Source organism: Cetorhinus maximus, chromosome 13 (genome assembly GCF_964194155.1).
Source record: "Cetorhinus maximus chromosome 13, sCetMax3.hap1.1, whole genome shotgun sequence".
Classification (NCBI taxonomy): domain Eukaryota; kingdom Metazoa; phylum Chordata; class Chondrichthyes; order Lamniformes; family Cetorhinidae; genus Cetorhinus; species Cetorhinus maximus.
The window spans coordinates 117,858,708-117,879,988 of NC_135891.1; the positions used below are offsets into that span (position 1 = coordinate 117,858,708).

General features: G+C 43.6%; 1 protein-coding gene across 1 annotated transcript in view; it reads left to right on the top strand.

Annotated features, from left to right (window-relative positions):
- The first annotated feature begins 1,350 nt into the window (after positions 1-1,350).
- Positions 1,351-21,281, top strand: part of cilp2 (cartilage intermediate layer protein 2) — a 39,416-nt gene continuing 19,485 nt past the window's right edge. Inside the window, exons 1-8 of the mRNA XM_078556124.1 lie at positions 1,351-1,470; positions 8,000-8,101; positions 10,850-11,119; positions 11,842-12,024; positions 12,864-13,022; positions 16,184-16,498; positions 19,087-19,195; positions 20,108-20,256. Coding sequence (XP_078412250.1) covers positions 1,401-1,470; positions 8,000-8,101; positions 10,850-11,119; positions 11,842-12,024; positions 12,864-13,022; positions 16,184-16,498; positions 19,087-19,195; positions 20,108-20,256 — 1,357 coding nt within the window. The 5' untranslated portion in view covers positions 1,351-1,400. The remainder of the gene's footprint in view (positions 1,471-7,999; positions 8,102-10,849; positions 11,120-11,841; positions 12,025-12,863; positions 13,023-16,183; positions 16,499-19,086; positions 19,196-20,107; positions 20,257-21,281) is intronic.

The window sequence follows — 21,281 nt, forward strand, 5'->3', positions numbered from 1 at the left end:
AACCCTGTCAAACCTCCGTGGGAATAGCCATAGATTTTAAACCTGAAAAGCATTCAAAATTGAAAACATTCTCAAGTCAATGTGGAATCAAGCTGCATTTTTAACTTCAGCGTTGAAAAAAATCTCAAAGCATCAAATACAAATTGACTGGTCTTTAGAAGACTGTCATTAAAAAAATGCCTTTATTTATATAATGTCTTACAGGTCTGCAGTATACTAGCAGGGCTAATGCTGTGAGGTCATCATAATTACAGTTTGAGCGGCTTTATAATGATAAATGAAGTGAAAGGCTAAGGAAAAGGAAACACACAAAGGAGCACAGATATATATTTGAGATCTGCAGCAAGTGAAGTCTTTTCTGAAATGTAGTCATTGCTTTGTGTAGGAAATATAGCAGCCAATTTGTGCACAGCAAGGTCCCACAATCAGCAATGTGATAAATTTCCAGATAATCTGTTTTTGGTGATGTTGGCTGAGGGATAAATGTTGGCCAGGACACTGGAGAGAACTGCCCTGTTCTTCTTCAGGTTAGTGCTCTGGGGTCTTTCACATCCACTTGAGAGGGCAGTTGATGTCTTGGTTTAATGTCTCATCCTCAAGATGGCACCTCTGACAGTGCAGCACCCCCTCAATACTGTACTGATGTGTCAGTCTGCATTATGGGCTCTGGAGTGGGGCTTGAACCTACAAAAACATCTAACTCAGAGGTTACCAACTGTATCAAAGCTTACACCGTCATGGCTGAATAGCCTGCCAACAGTTACTATCTAGGGAATGGACTCATGCATAAGGTTCACATCCAGTTCACCTGGCAGCCATTGAGGGTGAAGTGGGGGGCAGGAATCCACTCGACACTCAGCACCCCTTTGGAATTCTGTCTTGTTTTCTAATCAAGCTTTAGGGCTATTATAAATCGATTTGAACCATTAACAGGCACAAATTACCTTTATGGGCAAAGTTGGAGTTAAGCCAACTTGCAAGAACCCTGCCAAACTCCGGGAGTTATATTTGCAAACAGTTGGCTCACATAAGTCAGGTGGGAAAGGGAAAAGTTTTCTAATTTTTTTCACAATAAAGAGGGAAATTCTATTCCCAGTTTCTTATTTTTCTCGTTATATTGCAAGTAAAAATCAAATCAACTTCCCCCTCCCCGCATCCTCCTTCACATGCCAGGGTCAGGAATGTGGATTGATACCTCGGTCCAATCAAGCGAACTAGACACAGCAATATAAATAAAGGCGAGTTAGCTGTGCAGCCCTGTTCTGCACATAAGAGCTCCAACAGTCTCAGTACTACACAGGGGCATCCTACTTTGAGAAATTCTTAGCGTTTATTTCTTTTACCGGAAAGTCAAAGTAAAAAATATCAGTGACACCAACGTGACAGTTGGAGAGGCGAGAATGCAGCTGGGCGAAGTTTGTTTGCTCCTCTTCCTCCTTCTCTGGGAGCAACAGTCTGTTTCAACTCAAGGTAGGAAACCTGAAAACAGAATTTTTTAAGTGATTAAGTCTCCCTGAATGGTGCTGCTCCCCAATGATTGGCCCTGTAAGGGGATCCTAGATATCGTGGAATGATTGCAAGAAACTTTTGGGGGGAAAAAAATTCATAATTACCATTTAATCTTTACATCCGAGGTTTTCTCTGATGATACAGGTAATAATTAATAATGTTTTCAATGTTTATCAATACTGTTTTCTTCCTCTGTCACATGTTCCTTTTCCTAGTGGGATCACGTCGTTTTCCCTGAACATGCACAGTTTAGTCAAACCTGATTCAGAAATCCTACGTGATGAGCTCCTTCATTTAGTTTCCCCGGCAGGTCCTCTCTCCTTGGATAAGCGCGGAGGATGTTTGAAATGAGGTTGGTCCTGTTGCTGAGTAGGTAAATATCCTGGGAGGAGGTAAACACGGACCAGGAGGCTTCCTATTCATTCCCTGGGCTGTGCCTGAGTTAGCTTTGTGAAGGGTGTTCCAGTTGGAGTCAGTGACCCTGGGCTAGGTGAGAAAGTCAGTGCTGAAAATGTGTCTGGATGTTGGGTGAGGACAGGGTTTGACTTTTCTGCGGTGCCCCCCAGAGTCAAATAGCTAGCCAGTGTCTGGGGCTTAAGGGTGCACCAGTAACTAGCACTTGGATGAGGCGTTAGATGCCAGTGGAGCTTGCACTCTCAGCAGTACTTGGATCTAAAAAAACAAGTGCTTGTGTGCACCTTACACTACTTTGCACAATTCTAGGATGCCAAGGGCTGAATGAGAGATAACAAACAGCGCTGTAAAAATGGGGAACTGATACCTGACAGTGGCATCACCAAAAATTGGACATGATTGAACTAAGGAAGTAATAAGGGTAAATACTTTGAATTGATCGCCATTAGAATGGATTTAAAATGGATAAGTAAAATGAGAAACTATGCATAAAGGTTGGGAGCAGGTACAATTTTGGGTTGTATAGCTATTGATGTACTTTTTGATGAGCAGTCACTGTTGTAGGGAAACTGCAGCCAATCTGTGCACAGCAAGCTGCCACAAACAGCAACATAATAGTGACTAGATCATCTATTTTTATGATGTTGGTTTCGGGATAAATATTAGCCTGTACAGCAGGTAGAAGCCCCCTGCCCTTTTCAAATAGTGCAACAGGATCTTTCATATCCATCTGAGAGGGCAGGCAGGGCCTCAGGTTTCAACATTTCATCCAAAAGACGGCACCTCCGACAGTGCAGCACTGGGTGTGTCCACCTGGATTATGTGCTCAAAGTCTCTGGGGTGGGACTTGAACCCACAACCTTTTTGATTCCAAAGCCTTGCCCACTGAGCCGCAGCTGACAACTAAAGTAAAAAGTGAGATGTGAATTTTTGAGGCTCTGCTTTCTGCAGTGCAGTGTCACTCTCTGAACATTTTGCTGACAAATAGGTTATTGATTCAAATTTCCTGAAATGGAAACCGAAAAACAGTTCATGTTTCATTAAAAGTCGTTGTGTCTCTCAGCCCACTGTGTTTCCAGCTTTTCCTGATTCTAGTAAAGAAAGGATAGAAATTTGCAATTCCATAGCGCCTCTCTCCAACTCAGGACCTCACAAAGCTTTTTACAGCCAATGAAGTAATTTTTGGAGCGCAGTCACCATTGTAACGTAGGAAACGCAGCAGCCAATTTGCACACAGCAAGATCCCACAAACAGCAATGAGATAATGACCAGATAACTCAGAATTAATACAGATTATTAGCCGTTCGACTCCCATCAGTATGCTACTGATGTCAAGAGTCCCTGAACACTCAAAAGATTTATGTTCAGGAACGGTGACTTTGCACAGTAGCTCTCAGCCAGTTTCAACATCTTTTTAAAGTTAACTTTCTCTTGTGATAACTACAGTCTTAAACGGCCCATATTTCAAATGGGCAGTCGGTCATATCAATCAAAAAGCGACAACTATTAACCATTTTTATTGATATTTCAAATTTGAACTTAAACTCTCTTTATTTTGGCAGAAAGAGCTGTGTTTACTCACTAATTTGCAGCTGATTGAGGTAAACCCAACATAAGAACAAAGTTGAGTAACCAGCATAAAAGCAAAATACTGCGGATGCTGGAAATCTGAAATAAAGACAGAAAATGCTGGAAAATCTCAGTAGGTCTGACAGCATCTGTGGAGAGAGAAACAGAGTTAATGTTTCGAGTCTGTATGACCCTTCTTCAGAGCTTGAGTAACCAGCACCTCATTTAATTACAACACTGACTACACTTCAGAACTACTTAATTGGCTGAAAAACACTTTGGGGTGTCCTGAGGTCATGAAAGGCATTACATAAATGCAAGTCTTTCTCTTTTACTTTTTATGTGTTGAAACCCTTAATCAGCTCTGAGCACTGTATACTGTTTAAATGCAGCTATAGGTCAGAGCGAAGATCGTAACAGGGCAAAAGGTCAGTGCACAGAAGGAATATTCTTGTTATATAGAGGAGTACTTTCATGGTACGACCATGTTGCCTTTACCCTATAAGGTCCTATAAGTGACTTCAGTCGCAGACCCACATGGTTGACTCTTAACTAGCCTCTAGAGGAGGCCCAGCAAGCCCTCAGTTTCAAAAAATTGCTACAAAGAATTGTAGAGGTTCAAGAAGGAGGCCCAACACCATCTTCTCAGGAAAACTGGGGATGGGCACTTAGAGAAAGAAGGAGATTTGACAGAGATGTTTAAAATGATGATGGGTTTGTATAAAGTAAATAAAGAGAAACTGTTTCCAGTGGCTGAAGGGTTGATAACTAGAGGGTATAGCTTTAAGGTAATTGGCAAAAGAACCAGAGGCAACCTAAGGAAAAACCTTTTAATGCAACAATTGAATCACAGAATTGTTACAGTGCAGAAGGAGACCATTCGGCCCATCGTGTCACCACTGGCTCTCCAAATGAGCAATTGGCTTGGTGTCATTTTCCCTGCACATTCTTCCTTTTCAAATAACAGTCTAGTCCCCTTTCAAATGCCTCAACTGAATCTGCCTCCACCATACTTTCAGACATGTGCATTCCAGACCCTAACCACTTGCTGTGTGAAAAAGCATTTTCTCATATATCACTTTGCTTTTTTTGCCAATTACTTTAAATCTGTGCCCTCTCGTGATTGATCCTTTTGCGAGTGGGAACAGTTTCTCCCCATTTACTCTGTCCAGAACCTTCATGATTTCGAATACCTCTATCAAATGACCTCTCAACCTTCTTTTCTCTAAGGAAAACAGTCCTAACTTCTCCAATATATCTTCACAACTGACATTCCTCATCCCTGAGACCATTCTTGTGAATCTTTTCTGCACTCTGTCTAATGCCTTCACAACCTTCCTAAAGTGTGACATCCAGAACTGGACGCAATACTCCAGCTGAGGCCAAACCAGTGTCTTATACAAGTTCAACATGACCTTCTTGCTCTTGTACTCTATGCACCTATCAATAAAGCCTAGGATATTGTATGCTTTATTAACTGCTCTCCACCTGTCCTGCTATCTTCAATGGCTTATGCACATATGCACCCAGGTCCCTCTGCTCCTGCACACCCTTTAGAGTTGTGTCCTTTATTTTATATTGTCTCTCCATGTTCTTCCTACCAAAATGAATCACCTCAAACTTCTCTGCAATGAACTTCATCTGCCACCTGTCTGCCCATTCCACCAACTTGTCTATGTCCTTTTGAAATTCTGCAGTATCCTCTTCACAGTTCACAATATTTCCCAAGTTTTGTATCATTCGAAAATTTTGAAATTCTGCCTTGTCCACCAAGGTCTAGGTCATTAATGTATATCAGGAAAAGCAAGGGTCCCAACACTGACTCCTGGGGAACCCCACTACAAACCTTCCTCCAATCTGAAAAACATCCATTAACCATTACTCTCTGTTTCCTGTCACTCAGCCAATTCCGTATCCATGTTGCTGCTGCCCCTTTTATTCCATGAGCTATAACTTTTCTCACGAGTCTGTTGTGCGGCACTGTATTGAATCTCTTTTGGAAGCCCGTAGGCACCACATCAACAGCATTGCCCTCATCAACGCTCTCTGTTACCTCACCAAAAAAACTTCAAGTTAGTTAAATACGATTTTCCCTTAAGAAATCCATGCTGGCTTTCCTTAATTAACCCTCATTTGTCCATGTGACTATTTTGTCCCAAATTATTGTTTCTAGAAGATTCCCCAACACTGAAGTCTAACTAATTGACTGGGCTTACCTTTAGACCCTTTTTTGAACAAATGGGCAACGCTTGCAATTCTGCTGTCCTCAGGCACTATCCCTGAGTCTAAGGAAGACTGAAAAATTATGGCCAGTGTCTCTGCAATTTCCACTCTCACTTCCCTCAGTATGCTTGGAAATTGGTTCCGATTTGGAATACACTGACTGATAGGGTGAGTGGACACAGATTCAATAATAACCTTCAAGGAAGGGAATTAGATAAACATTTGAGAGAGAAACAAATTACAGGGATATAGGGGAAGAGCGGGGGAGTGGGGAAAAATGACATTGCTCTTTGAAAAAGCTGGCACAGACTTGATGGGCTGAATAGCCTCCCTCTGTGGCTGTACTATCTTACGATTGTATGAAATTTTGGCATTGCCAGGGACTCCCACATCCTGAAAGTTAATTCATCAAAAAATGTTTCAGACTGGAGAGGGTGCAGAGGAAATTCACCAGGATGTTGCCTGGGCTGGGGTGCTTCATCTATGAAGAGAGACTGGGTAGGCTAGGGTTGTTTTCCTTTGAGCAGAGAAGGCTGAGGGGGGACCTGATAGAGGTATACAAAATTATGAGGGGCATAGAAAGGGTAGATAGGAAGAAACTGTGCTGTATAACTCTATGACTCTATGGCTACAGATTCATTCTGGGATGTTCTGATGTTTGTACTACAGTCTATTCCTGTTAATTCAAAGTCATTTCTTGCAGTAAAAATATCTAATCATCCAATTCAAGTTAAGTAATGCAACAAAGTGTGAACTTGGTGTTCAAAAAATGATCATCAGATCATTCCAAACAAATGACTTTGATTTAAGAGGAGTGGACGGTGTTCCTGACAGTCCGGGGCTATTCAACATTCAGCAGAGAGGCTGGAGAAGCTGAGGTTTTCCTGAGAGCATAGAATGCTAAAGGGAGATTTAATAGAGGTGTTCAAAATTATGACGGATTTTGAAAGAGTAAATAAAGAGGAATTATTTCCAGTGGCAGGAGGGTTGGGAACCAGAGGACGCAAGATTTAAGATGATTGGCAAAAGAACCAGAGGAGAGAATTTTATTTTTTACCCAGCAACTTGTTGTGATCTGGAATGTGCTGCCTGAAAGGGCAGTGGAAGCAGACTCAATAGTAGCTTTCAAAAGGGAACTGGATAAATATTTGAAGTGGAAATTTTGCAGGGATATGGGGAAAGAGCAGGGAAAATGGGACTAATTGGATCTCTCTTTCAAAGACCCTGCACAGACATAATGGAGCAAATGGCTTCATACTGCGCTGTTAAGATTCCATGGTTCTACTCATTTTGGCTTGTATCTGAATCACTACTAACTCACTGGTTTTAAAGAGTCCAGGTCCTTAAATATTTCTCCTATCGCTGGCTGAATATAAACAAGTGTTTTTTTGCTTCAGTGAGCTTCATCGCAATTCCAGAAGTGGCTGGAATTGCTGCTGTTCTATTTTGTCTTGCAGCTGCACAGTTTCCATGTGACAACAGGGCTATAAAAAATGTAGCAAGTACAGCACGGGAATTAGATACAGCGTAAATCTCCCTCTACACCGTCCCCATCAAACCCTCCCAGGACAGGTACAGCATGGGGTTAGATACAGAGTAAAGCTCCCTCTACACTGTCCCCATCAAACACTCCCAGGACAGGTACAGCACGGGGTTAGATAAAGAGTTAAAGCTCCCTCTACACTGTCCCCATCAAACACTCCCAGGACAGGTACAGCACTGGGTTAGATACAGAGTTAAAGCTCCCTCTACACTGTCCCCATCAAACACTCCCAGGACAGGTACAGCACGGGGTTAGATACAGAGTTAAAGCTCCCTCTACACTGTCCCCATCAAACACTCCCAGGACAGGTACAGCACGGGGTTAGATACAGAGTTAAAGCTCCCTCTACACTGTCCCCATCAAACACTCCCAGGACAGATACAGCACGGGGTTAGATACAGAGTAAAGCTCTCTCTACACTGTCCCCATCAAACACTCCCAGGACGGGTACAACACGGGGTTAGGTATAGAGTCAAGCTCCCTCTACATTGTTTGTAGATGTATATGCATGTATGGACATCCTTCAGAATTTAAAAGATTCTCTTTCGTACTTGAATTGAGCTGTCAGAGAATATTTTAAGGCTTCAACTTGGTAAGTGTGCGGAGGTCACAACTCCAATTCCTGCTCACATTACAGACATTTCTTTTAAATTTGGAGGAGGCAGTTGTGTGGATGATCCCTTTGTACCCTGTCTTTTATTTTAATTAGCTCTTTTTGAAATCGTCTATTTTCATCCACAGCTTCCGCAGCTGCTGAAAAGAATGAGTCCGGAATCCAGAAATGGAAACAGGTTCGGAGGAATCGGAAACCAGGTTACAATGAGATGCAGCGACTGAATCCAGGTAACAGGAACACACATTTGGAGCCCCTCTTGGCATTCTATCATCAGGATCCTGCCTGATTATCTCTTGGCATCCTCATCCCCTGCCAAAACCAATGGGGTTAAAATCAGAAAGCTGATTAGCAGTGCAGCAGGAAATTAACCATTTGCTTTAATTTAAACAAAAGTAAAATCAAAATACTGCAGATGCTGGAAGTCTGAAATTAAAACTGAAAATGCTAGAATTGCTCAGCAGGTCTTACAGCAGCTGTGGAGAGAAACAGAGATAACCTTTCCAGTCTATGACTTGTCATTAGAACTGGGAAATGTTAGAAATGTAACGTATGTTCGACTCAGGTGAAAGAGAGAGGTGGGAAAAAGAACAAAAGGGTAGGTCTGTGATAGGGTGGAGGGCAGGAGAGATTAAATAACCAAAAGGGTTCACGATGCAAGACCAAAGGGAGTTATAATGGGACAAGTAAAGAAGCAAAGGATGTATCTAGAGGAGGTGTGAATGGCAGAATCATGAACGTTTCTTCATTTGTTTTAACTGCTCAAAGTGGGATGTGGGGTGGATTTAAAATTCAGTCCCTGCTCCCAGTGCCAGGATTTTATCCCGGAGAATCCCTGTGAAAGTACTGTGACAATAGGTGTGATTTACTCTGTGCTTCTTTGCTATGCTACTTCCTGATCAAAAAATGCATTTGTCTGTTTCTCTCTGGGGGAGGTGGAACGGTGGGGTTGGGGGGAGTGGGAAATATAAATCATGAATGCTGGGAGCTTGAGCGAGAGAGTTCAGCAGACAGTCGCTATACACACCCGGGAGATACTGCTGATTGACAGCTCCCAAAATGCCAGCTGTTCACTCACTCGGCAGCAGAAAAGTAGGTCGCTGAGCTTTCACTTCATGCCCCTCGCTTTTAGAGGTAAAATTCGCCAAAGGGAATTGTTGATGGCCCAAGCAGTGTGCCATCAGTGACCTCCATTTCCTTTTATTTCTTCTGCCTTTCATTTTGCTCTGCTGAAGTCATAGACTCCCAGCTGGGCACTTGTATTATACACTGTGGTTATTGGCCAGCTATTTGACTGCCTGGGGAATCTCAGGCAATCCTCACCTGACATTCCAATGCCAAAAGAGCAATTCTGGTTGGAAATTGGGGGGTGGGGGGGAAACCAAATCATAAAATCATTTTGAATGTCCATCTGATTCCCGACATTTAGCTAAATTTAACCTGTTTTGTACCTGCCCTGGGATGGGGACAGTGTAGAGGGAGCTTTACTCTGTATCTAACCCTGTGCTGTACCTGTCCTGGGAGTGTTTGATGGGGATAGTGTAGAGGAAGCTTTACTCTGTATCTAACCCCATGCTGTACCTGTCCTGGGAGTGTTTGATGGGGACAGTGTAGAGGGAGCTTTACTCTGTATCTAACCCCGTGCTGTACCTGTCCTGGGAGTGTTTGATGGGGTCAGTGTAGAGGGGGCTTTACTCTGTATCTAACCTATTCTGGGAGTTTGACACTGAGTTCCTGATTGTGTAGATATTAAGGTTGTCCACAAAAGATATTCCTCACTTTTATGAAATTTAAATTCACAAAGTATCTTTGAAAAGATTTAAACCACTGTCCAACTTGTTTTTCTTTGAGAAATTTTCCTGCTAATCTCTGTGTGACTCTCCCCAGCCCTACACCCAAAACATTCCCTCATGTAATGCTCTGTCTCGAGCCCCAAATATTGTTGCCATACCCTTGTCCTTCATTACTTCTCCCTGTTTTTCAAATGTTTCCTCCAAACTGAGCTCTCAGTTACCTCACCTTAGCTTCCCTCCTTATTCCTATCTGATATCGCTTCTCCTTCCTGGAGGATTCCTTGAGATGTTTGCAGAGTCTTACCTTGTTTTGTGGAATAGGATCACAACTCCCTGCACTGAATGGTAATTAAACTGTAACAATTGTTGTTCTGCTGGCAAATGTTGCACAAAGCATATCCCACATTTGTTTTTGGTGGAGTTGGTTGCGCAAATACTGTTGGCTAGAACACTGGGGAGAAGTCCCCAATCTTCATCCTATAGCGTTACATTCACTTGAAACACCAGAGGGAGCCTTGGTTTAATTTCTCATCCAAAAGACAGCACCTCCGACAGTGTAGCATTCCCCAGTGCTGCACTGGTATTATTGGCCTGGATTATGGGGCTTGAGTCTCGAGTGGGACTTTTGACTCTATGGCTAGGGTGCTAACCACTGAGAGAAGCTAATGTGCATTAGACAAAATCTAGCTAATGGTTTGATGTTGTGTCAGCTGTGGCTCAGCTGGTAGCATTCTTCCATCTACATCAGAAAGTCCTGGGTTCAAGTCCCACTCCAGAAACATGAGCATTAAAATCAAGGCTAACACTTCAGTGGAGTGCAGCACTGCTGGAGGTGCTGCCTTTCTGATGACTTGTTAAATTAAAACTCAGTCTGCCCTATCAGGTAAATGTAAAAAATCCCATCACACTTTCGAAGAGGAGCAGGGGAGTTCTCCCTGGTGTCCTGGCCAACATTTATCCCTCAACTAATATCACAAAAACAGATTGTCTGGTCATTATCACACTGCTATTTGTGGGAGTTTGCTGTCTGCAAATTGGCTGCCATATATCCTACAACATTGACTGCACTTCAAAAGTAATTCATTAGCTGTAAAGCGCTTTGAGACATCTGGTGGTCATGAAAGATGCTATATAAATGCTGGTCTTTTCTGCTTTTAATGATTGCCGTCTTTTATTTGGGCACAGAGGTGACAGAGTGGACCTCCTGGTTCAACATTGACCACCCTGGCGGGAACGGAGACTTTGAGCGGTTGGAAGCTATCCGCTTCTACTACCGGGAGCGAGTGTGTGCACGGCCAGTGTCCATTGAGGCACGTACGACGGAATGGGTGAAAGCCGAACAAACTGGGGAGATTGTCCATTACAGCCCAAAAAAGGGCTTCTGGTGCATCAACGAGGAGCAGCCAGAGGACAAGATTTGCTCCAATTACCATGTCCGATTCCAATGCCCTGTAGGTATGTGGGACCTCTCACCAGCATTCCTTCCTCCATAAATTCTTTCTGCCCCTTCTCTTCATCTACCTGACAGCTGATTGTAAATTCCCAGCTCCTTCCCTTGGGGAGATTCTTTCTTTCAGGACAGTTTTAAAAAAAAAAATGCGACTTTTTCATTCATGATTTGTAAATGCTGTGCTGGAGCCAATCGATTTAAAGAACGATATACTTTGCATGGATGACACTTTGATTGGGGGGGGTGGGTGGTGACACTTTCTAGCTATGAGCTATGATGGGTATTATACTTGTATATATCTCAGAGCAATGCAAAGATGACACTAGGGTCAGGGTTTTCTAGCTCCATCGTGGCGGGACCCGCCATGGAGGATTCGATGGCCCAGCCAAAAGTCCATTGACTTCCAGCGGGACTGGACGATCCCAGTGGCGGTTGGGGCTGGAAAATCCCACCCTAGTTTCTATGTGTGTAACAGGTTTTAGTTACAATGCTTTAAAATGTCTACTCTATGCTTCTCTTCTGGCTTGTACCTCTTTCTACAGCTTGTTTACTTTTCTGAGTCCACACCCAGGCTTAACCAATCATGTACAGAGCATAAATAGTAAACAGACTCATATAATCAAACGCAGAAATTGAACACTACAATGGGGAATCTCGCCATGATATTTCACTCCATGTACGAATATGCATGCATTTATCTCTGTCTTTTTGTGAATTCCGTTCTCAGTTCAATCCTATTGGTCAGACTGGTCAGAGTGGAGCTCGTGTTCAGTGACCACTTGTGGGGGAGCAGGTTTCCAAGCTCGACAGCGCACCTGCACAAACAACATGCGTTTCCGCTTTAGCATGGCTCCGAGGTGCAAGGGGAAGGCCATCGAGCGACGAGGGTGTAGCACTCCTCCATGCCAGGGTAAGCGCTAAACACACCATGCATCTGGAGCATTTTATCGACATAGGAGGGAAAGCACAAAACTAAGCATCCCTCTGATTTGGAGCCTCGTGAGACTGTTAGGAGCAAAAAGGAGGCCATTCAGCCCCTTGAGACTGTTCTGCCATTCAATCATTTCATGACTGTTCTGTTTCTTAACTCCATCTAGCTGCTTTGGTTCCATGTTCCTTAATACCCTTACCTAACAAAAAATTATCAAAGTTTTTAAATTTCCAATTGACTCCCAGCCTCAACAGCTTTGTTTTTGGTGGGGGTGGGGTGGGCGGGGGGTTGCACACTGGGGGGAGTTTCAGATTTCTACTACACTTTACATGAAGGGCTTTCTGACATCACCCCTGGAATTCGCTGGTAGAAGTGGAAGCAATCAATTATTTCTAAAGAAAATTGGATGGACACTTGAGGGAAATAAAGTTGCAGGGCTACAGGAATAGGAGAGAAGAATGGGACTGACTGCATTGCTCAACAGAGAGCAAGCATGGACTCAATGGGCCAAATGGCCTCTTTCTGTGCTGTAATGACTCTATGGCGCTATAATTTCTTTCTTTAAGAGTCTCCTTAAAGCTTATCCCTTTGACCAAACATCTGGTCACCTTCCATAGCTCAGTGTCAGGTTTTGTTTGACAATTCCTCCTGTGAGGTACTTTGAGACATTTTGCAACATTAAAGGTGCTATACAAATGCAAGTTGTTATTGTTGCTGCCACATTCTCCTTTCCTCCCTGATGTACTTTGTTGTGCAGCCTACTGTTTTTAAATAATTTACCAATTCCGTTTTTCCCCAACTTTTGTCTGATTTTCAAGAGGCTCACTGGACAGACTGGGGACCCTGGACCCAGTGTTCTGTCACGTGTGGGAACGGTCACATTCTGCGCCGCCGAAGCTGCGTCCAAACCCCGGAAAGGCAGACCTGCGTCGGACGGCCGATTGAAGTCCAAAAGTGTGGCGGGGCACCTTGCAAAGGTAAAGAGGTTTATCAGAATGAGGTTCAGAATATGGTCTATTAAGGTCGGCTCTGAAAGTATCTTTCAATCCATCAGGACAGCCCAAAGCACTTTCGAGCCAATTTGAAGCACTTTTTATTTTGAAGCATAGTCATTGTCATAATGTAGGAAATGCAGCAGCAAATTGGTGCACAGCAAGACCCCACAATCAGCAATGAGTTAATGAGCAGATAATTCAGTGCAATTCAGATTATTAATCACCTGACTCAATTGGTATGTTGCTGTTGTAATAAGGGATAAATATTGTCCCAGGACACCGGGGAGAACTCTTCTGGGTGGTCATGGGATCTTTTATGTGTACCCAAAAGTGTAGATGGGGGCCTTGGTTTAACATCTAATTCGAAAGACAATGCATTCTGACAGTGTACACTCCCGCTCAGTACTCCACTGCAGTATCAACCGAGATTTTGTGCTCAAGCCTCTAGATGGGGGGGCTTTAACCCACAACGTTCTGACTCAGAGGTGACAGAGAACGACCAACTGACTTTCACTCTGCATCCTGGAAATGTTCCATTCTCCAATGCAAAGCACTGTAACCCCACCTCCCCGCCCCAACTCCCAACCTTCACCCCTGCCAGGATTGACTCGGAAACAGAGACCCGGCACAACCGGGATGTGTTGGTCTTGTCACTCCAGGAATTCGGCAACAACTGCCAGAAAATGTGAAGCCGAGACCTCTCAGTAATGACCCACCGGTCAGTGAGTTCCTGATGGAGGCGATGAGGGAGATAGCAAAGCCTGTGAGGCAATGGGAGGAGCTGCAGGTTCAACCCCTACAGAAGGCAATTGTGACTGTAGCTGCAATAGAAAGCCGGAGAGAGAGAATTAAAAATGAATCTCGCTCTGAAGATGTTTTACTGATTTCTTTGTTTTGTCCAGTTTTCCTTTGTAACCATCAGTGGTAGAAATTTCTAGAAATATATATAAATATATGTTCTTCCCCCACACGGGTTATTTGAAACTAAAACAAAGGTGGAGGTTGGAAGTCTGTCAGTGCTGTCAGGGTTAGATGCATTTCCAAACAGATCACTGTCAGGAATGAACACAATGTTTGTTGTGGGGTTGAGCTACTGTGTAATTAGAGTCTGAAATCTACTCCTCTGTCTGAGGTGTAATTTAATTTTAAACAGAAAGCTAGGCACTTTCCCACTCTGAGGGGGAGTAACACCTTCTTATTTGATTTAACAGGCAGCTGTCTTAATTAAAGGGGGAGGATTGTCACACAAATACTTTTTGGCAAGCTTCTTGTGTCAGCTGTGGCTCAGTTGGTAGCAATCTCTTTCATCTCTGAGCAGATAGGTCATGGATTCAACCTGAGCTCTATAATCCAGGCTGACACTCCCAATGCACTGTTGGAGATGCTGTCTTTCAGATTAGAAGTTAAACCCTCTACCTCTCAGGTGGATATAAAAGATCCCATTATTTCAAAGAGCAGGGGAATGTCCAGTGTCCTGCTCAATATTAACCAACATCAATAAAGAACAGATTATTTGATCATTTTCTCATTTCAATTTGGGGGATGTTGCTGTGCACAAACTGGCTGCCACATTTCCTACAACAGTGACTATGCTTCAAAAAGTACTTCCTTGGCAGTGAAGTGCTTTGGGACATCCTGAGATGATGAAAGACACCATATAAATGCAGGTTCTTTCTTGATATCTTTTACTTGTTTAGTTTGGAGAGAGATACAACTTGGGGACGATTTCTGTCACAAGTGAGTTGCATGATGACCTGTGCACCTTGTGTACAAGCCAATGATTTGCCACCTTGTGCCACTTTTAATAGCGTTGGTTTATCAAAAACATGAAAATCATCTGGCGTGATTACATTTTAAGAACTAACAAGTATTGGGGTGGATGTTAAGCTTTACCCGAGGGCAGGGTAACAGCAGATAGTAGGAGGGAAGGAGACGTGGAGGAATCTGAGTTTGGAGGTCATGGGAAAGATCGGTCAGAATATAACGCTCGTCGGGTGGGCATGCATCTGACCCGAACGAGCGTAAAATGACGCGCGATATTTCGGTTGGCGAGCGTGTGTGGGAGTTGTCAGCGCGCTTGCTGATAATTAAAAGGCCAATTAAGGCCATTAAAGTTATAATTGAAATAAATTTTTTGCTGCCCATCCAGCCTTACAGTTGGCGGGCAGGTGAAAAGGCCAAGCGGCTTTTGCATTTTTTAGGAAACCTCATTATTGGGCAGGAAGAGGTTTCCAACAGCAAATAAAAATTTTAACATTTCATTAATAACATGTCCCTGCTTGTGTGACAGAATCACATGAGGGGACATGTTTTATAACATTTTAAAAATCTTTATTTTTAAGTTTACATATCTTCATCTTCCTGACGCGGCTCTGCTTTTCTAGCATGCACCCGTGCGCAAACTTGCATGCTTGCCCTCCTCTTCCACCGCCCCCCGCCCCCCACACAGGCAGCGCTGAACACTGAAGCACGTGCTTCACACTGGATGGGCCTTAATTGGCCTTCCAGCGTGAAATCGCGGTCCGGTCCTGATCGCGGGCAGCGGTTGGTTTCCCGGCTGCTCCTGCCCATCCCTGCCGAGCCTGCCCGATGAGGGAAAGATCCTGGCCATTGAACTGGAATCTGTTTTTATGTGTGTGTGCATTAGGTGACCACCTCCTGTTTACTCTAAGACTTGACATAAGCAAAGTGGGACCTCACACTTTGTGCGTGTTTGTGTGTTTATGCATGTGCGTGCAAATCAGCATGCCTTTACACATGCAGACATAGGACTGAGATGTAAACAAAGGAAAGACTTGCATTTATTTAACATCTCAAAGCACTTTACAGCCAGTGAAGTGTTTAAAGTGTGGTCACTGCTGTAAAGTACAATTTATGTGTAGATCTGTGTCCTGACTATACTGCTAACCAGGCTCAATTATTTTAAAAAAAAAAATCCCCTTTGCACATTTGTGCTGGACTCTGTCCGCGATTTATGAATTTCTAATGTCTGTTTGTTAAATAGCGATTGCTACTGGACAACTTACTCAAATCTGACTGTTCTGAGGAGTTCTGCAACAAAGTCGGGATTGTGAGGCTGATGGGGTTGGGGATGATGAGGACAGCAACGTTAATAAAAAGCAATGGGAATTTTTTTCTTGCAGTCTGCCAGCACACGTGTGCAGTGGGTCATGTGAATGAAGAATGCAACGGTTGCACCTGTGACCAACATGTTTTACTGGGCACAATCCATTCTGCAGATGGAATGCCCATCACCCGCAGTAGGATAGCGATGGAGGATCAGCCGCACGTGACATTAACAATGAGCGATGAAAGCGGTACTTTCAAGATCCCTGGTGTCTGTGCCAACAGCAAGACTCGTGTTCTGATCGAAGGTGCAAAGTTCGTCCCCTCTGTATTTCAAGCAGTTCAAAACAGCACGGAGTTGTCAGTGGTTCAGGCGGTTCTCAAGAGAGCTGGTCAGTAACTATCTCAAAAGCTTCATCTTACACTCGGGCTATCAACCGTTTCGATAACACTGCTTTGCCTTTTTCTTTGAAGTTCTATGAGCAATGAGCAGTGAGCATCATTGCACATTCAGCCCCTCGAGACTGTTCTGCTATTCAATTACATCATGTCTGACCTGTACCTCAACAACATTTACCCGCCTTTCCTCCACATTTCTTGATACCCTCACCAACAAAAATCTATCGATCTCAGTTGATTTCAGTTGACCCCCAACATCATGACTTTTTGGGGAAGAGGAATTTCCAGATTACAGCAACCCCCTTTGTGTGTACAGACAGGGACAAAATAAAAATATAATCCTGATGATGGGTATCTTAATATGCTGCACTGTAGAACACTGCATTGAGTTTAACTTTAACTACGGAGGATAGAGAGAGTGATTTGGAAAAAGAACCGGAAGGGGAAGTGAGGCAATTTTTTTCATGTTGTGATCTGGAATGCGTTCCTGAAAGGGCAGTGGAAGTAGATTCAATAATAACATTCAAAAGGGAACAAGATAAATACATGAAAAAGAACATTCTACAGTGCTATGGGGAAAGAGCAGGGAAATAAGTCTAGTTGGATAGCTCTTTCAAAGTGCCAGTACAGGCACGATGGGCCGAATGGTCTCCTTCTTCTATGCTGTATCATTCTATGATCCTGTTTATCACCCTCTCCTACATCAGCTCAACAGCTGCTGAAACCCTCATTAATGCCTTTGTTATCTCTAGATTTGATTACTCTAGTTCAGGATGGCCTCTCACATTCTGCCTTCTGTATATTTGAAGTCTTTCAAATGCTGTCCATGTCCTTACCTGCATCAAGTCTCATTCACCCATCACCCCATGTGCTTGTTGACCAATATTTGCTCCCAATCGAGCAATATCTTGATTTTAAAATTCTCATCCTCGTTTTCAAGTCCCTTCAGGGCCCTCCCTATCTCTGGAATTTCCTCCAGTCTCACAATCCTTTGAGGTATCAGCTCATCTAATTCTGGTCTCTTGAGCATACCTGATTTTTGATCACTCCTCGTGTCTTCAGCCTGGGCCCTAAGCTTTGGAATTCTCTCCCTAAACCACTCTGTCTCTCTTTCCTCCTTTAAGAAGCTTCTTAAAACCTACCACTTTGACCAACCTTTTGGCTGTCTGATCTAGATTCTCCTTATATGGCTTGGTCTCACATTTTGTTTTATAATCATTTCTGTGAAGTGCCTTGGGTCATTTTGTTACTTTAAAAGCTCTTTATAAATACAAGTTGTTTTGTTGTTATCCAGTTATCAAATGAGAGAGCCCACATTCATATTGGACCGTATGTTTAGATGACCCAAAGCCAATTCTGTGGTGCTCAGGTGTCCGATTACATGGGAATCCTCTTCATTGGTCGGTATTTAGTATGTTATGTAAGTCGAACTTACCTCAATGTTGAGAGTGGAAGTTGGGAACTTCAGCTCCCAATGGGCCTCGGAGTTTTCATGCATGTGCAGACTGGGAGTGGACTGCAAATGTGCAGATTGGCATTTTTACATTCTTTGGACCCAGTGCACGGCCGAAGAGCTGAAGTTGTGCTTGTGAGAGTTGGTGCTTGAGTGCAGACTTGGGATCCAGGGGAACGGAATCTTGGGAGATGAGATTGAAACCCTGTGATGTAGTTGATGCCATCCGAGTTGGAACGACTTTTGGAAATCCCAGGTTAGATTTTTGAATGTGAAGACTGGAATCCCTTGTGAGAGAGACAGAGTTTCAATGAGATGGGTTGACTCAGTGTTACTGATGTCTGAGTGGGCTGTTGAGAAATCCATGGACTCTGTCTTGGTCGCATCTGTATTTATTGTGCAGGGTGGTGTGTTCGGCCACAGCTTGCCTCTTAATTCACATGTACCTCATATTTACCCTGAATGTTAGAGTATAAGGTAGATATTGTAAATTGTTTTGTCTTTCTGACCTTGTTTAGAAAAGTTCTTTTATTTTTGTTTGCTCAAAATCCGTAGAATCTTGTGGTTTTATTTACTTAGTAAGTGTCTTGAATCTCAAATTTTGTTTACTTTAAATAAAAAATAATTGGTCCCTAACCAGATCCTATCAAAAACTTGGAGGTCTGATCTATGATCATAACAAATGTAGGTGACTGGGGTCTTGCCTGCCAGCTGGAGGGCTGGTGAGAGCCTCGTGTTGTCTCTTTTCAGGAAGACCCACCGCATTAAGTGTCATTTAACTGGACACTGGCGGGCCTTCCCTGGGATCAAGGAACCTGGAGGTGGAAGCCCACCCTTGTCGAAAGTTGCTGGTCAGAGGCCAGCAGCTCTTCGTTACTGAGCAGCACCACTGGGCAGACGGGTGGTTACTGCTGATATGAGACCCACCTGAGGTGTGATCGCGGTCACAGGTAAATGATGGAAGGGTGTTGTGGGGTGGAGGTCCCGGGAGGGGGAGTGTTCAGCAGCAAGGGCAGGGGGTGGAGGGAGGTGGCTCTCAGTAGGTATAATTATAATGGGTATAATTTTTTTGTACCTTTCAAGATTCTGATTTCGCCTACCCTCACCACATTTCTCTCTCTTCAACAGAAAAGCCCTATATAGTGAAACACCCTGAGACAAAAGTACGATTTGAAGATCAGGGGGTGTCCTTTTGCTGCAAAGCCACTGGATCCCCGCTTCCATTAAAATATTTCTGGTGAGGCACTTTCTTAAGATTTCTTTTCATTTTTTTTGGCTGTGCAAAAACTAATTCACTTCCTTCTGCATCTGCGAGACTGGGATAGAACTGGTGTTGATTTTGGAGTTTCTGATGCTTGACACCATCTAGGACAAAGCCCATTTGATCAGCACCCCCCCTCCAACATCTTAAACATTCACTTCCTTCACCACTGATGCACAGTGGCAGCTGTGTACCATCTACCAGATGCACTGCAGTGACTCGCCAAGGCTTTTTCGACTGGCGTCTCTACCACATAGAAGGACAAGGGTAAGTGATGCATGGGATCATCACCACCTGCAGGTTCCCCTCCAACTTGCACACTATGTTGACTTGGAACTATATCACTCTTCCTTCACTGTCACTGGGTCAAAATTCTGGAACTCCCTCCCGAACAGCACTGGGGGGTGTATCTTCATCACACGGGCTGCAGAAGTTCAAGTAGGCAACTCATCACCACCTTCTCAAGGGGCAATTAGAGATGGGCAACAAATACTGGGATAAGAATCATTGCTGCATTAAATAAATCAATGATTTTTAAACTTTCTTTGAATATATTTATTTGTTGATTACCCAAACAGATAAGGAAGAATCTCTTTGGTTGTAGGAAAGGTGGGCCTCTGTAAAGGTAGATGTGCTGGGTAACCAATGGCAGCAGCGCGAATGGGTAGGGAGTTGGGGACAGGAGTTCATACAAGGAAATGCCCTGGAATATCACCAGATGGAATTAACAATATGGACCCCTCAATCCAATAGGCACAATCCCCACAGTCTCTTATCCGAATGGTTGGGTCTCTTTTGTGTTGGAGCACAGTGGTTCTGATCATTGTTTGTATTCTAACAGATTTTCCTTACTCCAATGTCTACCCTTGCTGTTTGATTTTTGTCCAGGTATCACAATGGGACACTGCTGGACACAAAGAATGAAGAAACCCTACTGTTAAAGGAGTTGAAGTATTGGCAGGGAGGGGAATACCAGTGCAAAGTTACCAATGGCTTTGGCTCCATCAAATCAGTTCCAGCAATGCTTACAGTTATAGGTGAGTGATCAAGTGTCTAGCCAACTATACACTGAAAGTCAGTCCTGTCACACGCACAATCACTCCTGCTATATGCATACACACTCTCGCACATGCACAGAATGGACAGTAATTACATAATTTGTCTTGTCTCTTTTTTCTCTCCTCCTCGCATGAACGTGTTGACTCTTGCTGGGTTCATAGCCACTAACAACCATGTACGAGTGGCCATTCATCCTGTCCAGGCTTAGGTACTGAGTGTCATTGGGCTATTCACTATGATAGGGCACATAGTGGTGGCCTGATCTTGTCCGCACACTTGGGTGAGGGGGTGGGTTTAAATGGGTGTGTGAGATCAGTCCATGGGGAGCCCAAAGAAAGCAGAGTATCCATGAGTTCTGAAGCCAATGAGACCATTCCAATTCTAATGGTCCGAACTCATTTAAATATTTGAAAGCAGATTCCCCACCTAAAGATGACGAGAGTGAAGACTGGCTGGTGGGTGAGTGGGATAATTGGAACCCACTGCTGTCGAGTTCCCAAGGGATCAGCCCCCAGCATAAGATAAGTGGTGTGAGGAAGTGCATTACTCAACTAGATGCTGGCTGAGGAGGGAGAGGGAAGGTTGAGATTGAGGAAATCTAAGGATTCTGTCTGGGATCCGGAGGTATAACTCCAGCTCTTCCATGACTCCCATGGAATCCTCCCAAAGAATAAAGGAATATTGCCAGCTGTGTCTCATCAGGTTTCTTAGTGGGGAGATGGTGGTGTAGTGGTAATATTGCTGAACTAGTAATCCCAGAGACCCAAGCTAATGCTCTGGGGATATGGGTTCAAATCCCACCATAGCAGCTGGTGGAATTTAAATTCAAATAATAAATCTGGAATATAAAGCTAATCTAGTCTTAGTAATGGTGACCATAAAACTATCATTGATTGTTGTAAAAACCCATCTGGGCCATTAATGCCCTTTAAGGAAGGAAATCTGCCATCCTTACCCCTCACTCCAGACCCACAGAAATGTGGTTGACTCTTAATTGCCCTCT